This window comes from Mus pahari, chromosome 7, assembly GCF_900095145.1.
Source record: "Mus pahari chromosome 7, PAHARI_EIJ_v1.1, whole genome shotgun sequence".
Classification (NCBI taxonomy): domain Eukaryota; kingdom Metazoa; phylum Chordata; class Mammalia; order Rodentia; family Muridae; genus Mus; species Mus pahari.
The window spans coordinates 48,866,989-48,874,513 of NC_034596.1; the positions used below are offsets into that span (position 1 = coordinate 48,866,989).

Genomic DNA, 7,525 nt, shown 5'->3' on the forward strand with positions numbered 1-7,525 from the left:
TTTTTTTTTTTTTTTTTTTTTTTGGTTTTTTGAGACAGGGTTTCTCTGTATAGCCCTGGCTGTCCTGGAACTCACTTTGTAGACCAGGCTCATTTCCCAACCTTTAAGGAACCTTTGATACCACAATGGTTGTCACTTACAACCACTCTCAAAGAAAAATGATGAGAGATTTTTACTTTTCAGTAAAATGTACTTTTTATTCATGCTTACCTTTACACACTGTTCAGCTAAATCTCTGCTGGTCCGATTGTTAAGTTCAACTACCACCAAGCGATTACAAAGTGCTTTTATAGCTCCATCCACCCCTACTATCCTCCGGGTGCATTCTGCAGAAACATCCAGGTAGTACGTTATGGCACGGGCCGTCACCTCTAAGACATTGTCTGGAGCACTTTCATCGAGGAAAATTTTGCAGAGAGCTGGCAGGAAAGTACGAGGTGGACATCTACAATGAAAGAAATCATATTATAATTAGGATTACTACACAAAACATTAACAACACTATTTTCAATATTATATGTAAACATTAGGTAGTATTTTCACATTATTTTGTTTCCTCTACAATACTCACAAACAAATTTCATCACTGGGCAAATACCAAGCTGGAACTGTTTAAAGCAACAGCACTAATTTGAAATGTTAATCTCCTTCAAATAGTTTAAGTATTCCTGTTCCTTAAACCTAATAAAACCATTGGATATAACATTTAATGTATCTCTTTATTTCAAGATCAGGTATGAGTACATGGGTATATATGTGTGCATATGTACATGTAAGTGCCCATGTGCCACACTGTGTATACATGCAAGAAGGTACACACATGCCACAGTGTATGTTTGCACACGCAAGAGTGAGTGTGTGTGTGTGTGTGTGTACCCATGCCACAGCTCAGGAGTTGAAGATCAGAAGACATTTTGTGGGAGTCACTTCTCTCCTTCCAACATGTGGGTCCAGGGGATCAAACTCAGACATCAGGCTTGATAGCAAGCACTTTTCCCATTAAACTATCTCACCAGCCATAGTTCATGTTTTATATAAGCAGGCACCTCTTTGAAACCTCAACACAGGATTAAAGCAGAAAATAACAGCTCTGTAGTCTTTATAAGCCTTTTTCCTCATTAGAAAAGCAAAGACAGTATCTAAATAACACCTACTTTACATGGTTATCATAAAGGAGAAATTAGACATTAAAGTTAACTCAGCACCTGTAGAATTTAATCCAGCAACATGGCTGCTCTGACAAGGGATCACATCCAAAGCCTTTCTAGGTCTGTGTGATCTGGCTGGAATACAGACACACCTTTAATCCCAGGAGACAGAGGCAAGCAGATCTCTGAGTTCAAGGCCAGTCTATGAAGTCTTAACCTCATAGAGTCTCTAATTTTCAGTGTAATTAACTTTATCTCTGAGGAACAAACAAACCAACAAACCCAAGATGCTAAGATATAACACAGTTTATTTTATGCCAACCATAATGAAAATCTACTTTGCATACTCTGTTTCCCCTTTTTGTTTTCTGAGACAAGGTTTCACTATGTAGCCCAGGCTAGCATGGGCTGAGATCCCAAGGCTCCAGGATATTCTTCATCTAGGCTTTTTGCTCATGAGATTTTTAATGAAAGCACAAAACACCTGATGTATAGTTGATTTTTTTTTACATGGAAATCTCTCTCTCTCTCTCTCTCTCTCTCTCTCTCTCTCTCTCTCTCTCTCTCTCTCTCTCTCCCCCATCTCTCTGTCTCTGCCTCCTCCCCTTCTTCCTCTGAGACAGGGTTTCTCTGTGTATCCCTTGCTGTCCTGGAACTCTATCTGTACACCAGGCTGGCCTTAAACTCAAGAGATCCCCCCCCTTTGTCTCCCAAGTGCTAGTGTGCACCACCACATTGGGTACTGTTACTTTTCAACACTAAGGCATTAGAAGTATATTAATATGCGTTTAAAATTACTAATTTGGGAGTCTGAGGAGATGGCTCAGTGGGTAAAGTGCTTACCACACAAGCATGAGACTGTGAATGCAGATCCTGTGGCATATGTCTGTAATCCCACCCAGCACTAAGGATTCAGAGACAAGGCCAAGGGGACACCCCAGAGCTCAGTGGCCAGATGGATTAGCCAATCAGTGGACTATTTTTGAGACTCTGTCTCAAAAAATAAGGTAGAGAATGGGAAGACTCCCTGTGTCTACCTGCAGTTTCCACATGCGTGTGCCCCCCACACACACACACATGGAAGACTCCCTGTGTCTACCTGCAGTTTCCACATGTGTGTGCCCCCACACACACACACATGGAAGACTCCCTGTGTCTACCTGCAGTTTCCACATGCGTGTGCCCCCCCCACACACACACACGGAAAACTCCCTGTGTCTACCTGCAGTTTCCACATGCGTGTGCCCCCCCCCACACACGGAAGACTCCCTGTGTCTACCTGCAGTTTCCACATGCGTGTGCCACACACACACACACATATGGAAAACTCCCTGTGTCTACCTGCAGTTTCCACATGCATGTGCCCCCCCACACACACACGGAAGACTCCCTGTGCCTACCTGCAGTTTCCACATGCGTGTGCCCCCCCCCACACACACACGAAAGACTCCCTGTGTCTACCTGCAGTTTCCACATGTGTGTGCCCCCCACACACACACATGGAAGACTCCCTGTGTCTACCTGCAGTTTCCACATGCGTGTGCCCACACACACACACACACACACACACACACACACAGAAGACTCCCTGTGTCTACCTGCAGTTTCCACATGCGTGTGCCCCCACACACACACATGGAAGACTCCCTGTGTCTACCTGCAGTTTCCACATGCATGTGCCCCCACACACACATGTACACATACAAATCACTAACATTTTAAAAGTTAACTTGATTTTATGTGAATGTCTGTGTGCACCATGAGTACCACATGGGTACCTGATACCCACGGAGGCCAGTAGAGTGTTGGGGCCCCTGTAAGTAGAGTTGTAGATGTTATGAGCTGCCATGTGGGTGTTGGGAATTGAAGTAATGTCCTCTGGAATAGATAGATCTAGCTCCTAACCATGGAGCCATTACAGGCTCACTAGAAGGACTCTACTTATGTTAGATGAAAGTCATACAAGCAAGTTCGGAATGCACACTCCTCCCGATGCGCTCACTTGACTTCCCGAGTTCACACTGTCTCTGCAGAAGACTTTTACTGGCTCTTCAGTCCTTGGTTGATGGATTTCTTTCTTAGGTTTCTTTGTTTATTTAATTTTACTGGGTTGCATAAAATGGTGAGGAAATTTCTTGCCCTCATTTCAGAAAAGCCCATGGTTGTTGACAGATAATTAAAATTCAGCTGTATTATTAGTCATCTAGTACTTGAATACTATCCACAAACAAGCAAATCCTTCAAATACCATCCCTCACTTCCTGACTACAACCACAATTCACTGTCTGTGGTCTGAATCCACTGCTAAAAATACACTAAAAATGTTTGCTTAATCAAGAAAACTGACCTCACTATAAGTTTATAACATCAATGTTGAATGTCTACTGTACCTAAAATTCCCCTACTGTCTGCAATAAATATTTAACATATCATTTTTGCTTCTAGCTTATGCATTCTAATCTCTAAGAGTTCATTCTCTTCTCTCCTATTATTATTTTTAAGATGTATTTATTTATTTATTTATGTAAACTGATGTTCTCCTCAGACACACCAGAAGGGGGCATCAGATCTCATTACAGATGGTTGTAAGCCACCATGTGGTTGCTGGGAATTGAACTCAGGTCCTCTGGGAGTGCTCTTAACTGTTGAATCATCTCTCCAGCCCTTCTCTCCCATTATTCTTTGACTGATTTTGTTCACTCTCTGTTTGTTTTACTGTGAATATGTATCTAATCATAATCCCTACCCTAACCCACATACCACAAGACTCACAAAGTGAAGAGCTTGCTCACAAAAAATATTTAAGATCTTGTTCAGTAACCATAAAGCTCAGGCTGAATTATCTATCTAAACAAGGTCTCTTTGAAAATGCTAAGAAATTGCCTATCTCTACTTCAGACCAACTCCCTATATATAGGGTCTCCCACTAGAATTGGCACAGATATATTATGTAAGTACATCTAAGACACAGTACCTGCTTTATGTCTCTATAGGCTGCTATATGTCTCTGTCTTCCTCACAGGTAATGTCAACTAATGAGAAAGCCTAACCCGAGAATCATCCTCGTTTTCTCCCACTCCCCAAACTACACATCCAAGGAATCAGTTGACTCCTATCAGTCTTTTTGCTTCTCTCCATTCTTTTAAAACCCTAACACAGGACCATTTCAACCCTTAGACATCCATATAAAAATGTGCCTAGCACTAATGCTGAGAAAGATATCCATGGAGGAAGGAGGCTATCTGGTACAGGGTACCTGAGGGGACACAAGAGGAAGAGGGCAACCACGCATGGAAACTGATCCTATAAATATACTAAAGAGAGTAGGAGCTAAACTGGGTCTCTAGTAGCTCATACCCTAAAATACATCATTCGAATGGCTAGAACAAGAGGGTTTCGTGCGGGGCTGTGGCTAGTAAGAGACCCTGTCTCAAAAGGCTATTTAAAGTGGACTGCGGAGAGCTGAGGAGATGGTTCAGCAGTTAAGTCTTGATATGTTGGAGTTTGGATCATCAAAACCACATAAATACTGGTTGACTATGAAGGCTAGCCTGTGATCCCAGCCATGGATGGAGGAGACTGGATCCCTGACGTAAGCTAGCTCTAAAGACTAGCCTAATAGGCGGGCTTTGGCTTTGATTGGGAGATCCTGCCTTAAAGAATGAGGGAGAAGAGCCACTGAGGAAGATTAGCAACATCAGCATTGGGCCTCCATTTGCATGAAGGCTTTTAATAGAGAAATGAACAGAAACTAAATACTCAAGTTTTAAACTTAGACCTTGAATGGAGATACACACCTGTAATCCCAGCACTCAGGAAGTGAAGGCAGAAGAATCAGGAATTTGAGACTATCTTGGCCTACACTGTGCTGTCTCAAGAAACAAAACACTGTGACCACAATGGTATGAAGGCAATACATATTCAGAAGAAAGCCTAATGCAAGTTTGAATGCTGACCTTTTCCTGGGCTACAAATATCCTCTCATGATCTGCAGAGGCAGCCTGCCACATTAGCTCCCAGGCAGCCACAAGATGATGAGGGTAAACAACCCACACCATACAGGGGATCCTTTCTAGTAAAGGTAGTGAGCCCAACAAGGGATCTGCTTTTGGGACAATTTACCAATTACATCATAATGCAAAGTAAGCTGCCACCAACAGAATGAGACAATTGTCACCTAAGTTAGGAATAAAAAATAAAGGCCATTTTGGCCACACATACTTGCTAGCTGCTATGGGTTTAGCATACCCTTTTTGCAAATAGATGGCCTGAGTGACTTTCAATCTGTTCACGTGTTTATTTGTATAACATCAAAAAATTCACATTCCCAACAATCTCTTTGCTGAACTATTATTTCCGGTAGTTTAGATGTTTTAAATGTATTTCTACCTGATGTTATTTTCAACTAAAAAGAGATTTACCGAGCTACAACCCCATCTTAAGTCAAAGAGTACCTATCCATCACAAAAAATAAATTTAAACGTTGGTGGCTATCAACAGTGTAAACTTATTAGAGCCTTCACATCCACAAAAATTACCTACTCAAAGACTCTGAAACAGTATCCAACAGCAGACAGACTAGACTAGAGGTCAGAACATAAATAGTAACATACAAAGGTAGATTTCAACCTTTCTTTTCTTTCTTTAAAAATAATTTAGTGTGTATATATGCCATCGGGCTAGATTTACACATAGTATTGAGTCACCCAGTGTGGGAACTGGGAATTGAGCCAGAACCAAACTCTGTTCCTTGTAAGAGCAGTACACATTCCTAACCACTGAGCCATCTCCTCCTCCCCTTTCTCTTCTCTCACACTTGTAGCTTAGAGCTGAATGTCCCCCAGAACATTCAAAGCAGACTGCATGCAGAGCTGTGTTCTCTGGGAAGTAAGGCTAAGAAAGTAAGGTAAGAAAGCTAGGTCATCCCTGACAGGCAATAGCAGGATGTAAGGGCTCCAGTCCTTCCCTTCTGGCGTCCAGACTGTCACAGGGTGAATACGTTTGCTCTACTACAGAATCCCCGCCACTCACCCTAAAGCCAAGTGAATACATACTGAGACACTTAAAACCATAAACTGAAAGGAATCTTTCCTTTTAAGTTGTTCTCAAGAATTTTGTCATAGCTATAGAGAGCTAACAAACCGTAGCAAAGCCACATACCAAAACTGTGTGGCAGAAGCACACAACAGAAACTGAGAAGAAAGGGGAAATGTGGGGCGATTCCTCAGGGTTTTCCCTCCTAATCCCAGAGCTGGCTCCACCTCAGAACAAGTCTCCTGCGATCCAGAGCCTGAGAAAAATCCTGTTATCAGGTGTTCTTGTTACCTCCCCACACCCATTTTCTCAGCACTTTCATCCTGAGGGTAGTCCAAGTATAAGAACAGAACCAATACCAGCCAAGATAATGGAATGGAGGGAGGGGCAAAACATGGCTAAAAACTCAGACTTAGCTTTCTAAAACTAATGAAAAGGAGAGCTCCTGGGATGCCAGGTGGTGGTGGTGCACGCCTTTAATCCCAGTACTTGGGAGGCAGAGGCAGGCGGATTTCTGAGTTCAGGGCCAGCCTGGTCTACAGAGTGAGTTCCAGGACAGCCAGGGCTACACAGAGAAGCCCTGTCTTGAAAAATCAATAAATACATACATACATACATACATAATAAAATAAAACTTCTTACCTGATTTCTTGGGAGATATTTTGAGCAGTCTATGGGCTACTTTCTTTATTACAAGTAAAAAACAAAAAACAGGGATGGGGCAACAAAGATGGCTCAGTTTTTAAAGGCTACACTTACAACCAAAACAGAGGAGGAGGAGTGAGAGGAGGAGGAGGAAGAAGAGGAGGAGGAGGAGGAGGAAGAAGAAGAAAGAGAAGGAAGAAGAGAAAGAGAAGGAAGAAAAGGAGAAGGATGACGAAGAAGAGGAGGAAAAGGAAGAGGAGGAGGAGGAGGAGGAGGAGGAGGAGGAGGAGGAGGAGGAAAGGAGGAAGCAGCGGAGCAGCTGCTGCAGTGTTATTCTGTCCTTGGTATCTCTCCCACTTTCCAGAGTTCCTTCTGGTTTTTCCTTAATAAACCTAAAATAATTTAAGCCCTATGACTGAACCAGGCCTGGTGAGACATACCTTTAAAGCTCAGGAGGCAGAGTCAGGCAGATGAATGTGAATTCGAGGCCAGCCTGATCTACACAGAGAGAGACCCCGTCTCAAAAAAAAAAAAACAAAAAACAAAAACAAACAAACCTTAATGAAACTCATTATTATATATGAATAAAAACACTAAAAATACAATTATATAGCCGGGCGTGGTGGCGCATGCCTTTAATCCCAGCACTCGGGAGGCAGAGGCAGGCGGATTTCTGAGTTCGAGGCCAGCCTGGTCTA

At 42.6% G+C, this 7,525-nt stretch overlaps 1 protein-coding gene across 3 annotated transcripts in view; it reads right to left on the reverse strand.

Moving 5' to 3' along the window:
- Hectd1 (HECT domain E3 ubiquitin protein ligase 1) overlaps nucleotides 1-7,525 on the reverse strand; it is an 87,128-nt gene that overhangs the window by 65,033 nt on the left and 14,570 nt on the right. For all 3 annotated transcript variants that reach the window (XM_021202403.1, XM_029540514.1, XM_029540513.1), the window contains exon 3: nucleotides 211-445. In XM_021202403.1, coding sequence (XP_021058062.1) covers nucleotides 211-445 — 235 coding nt within the window. The remainder of the gene's footprint in view (nucleotides 1-210; nucleotides 446-7,525) is intronic.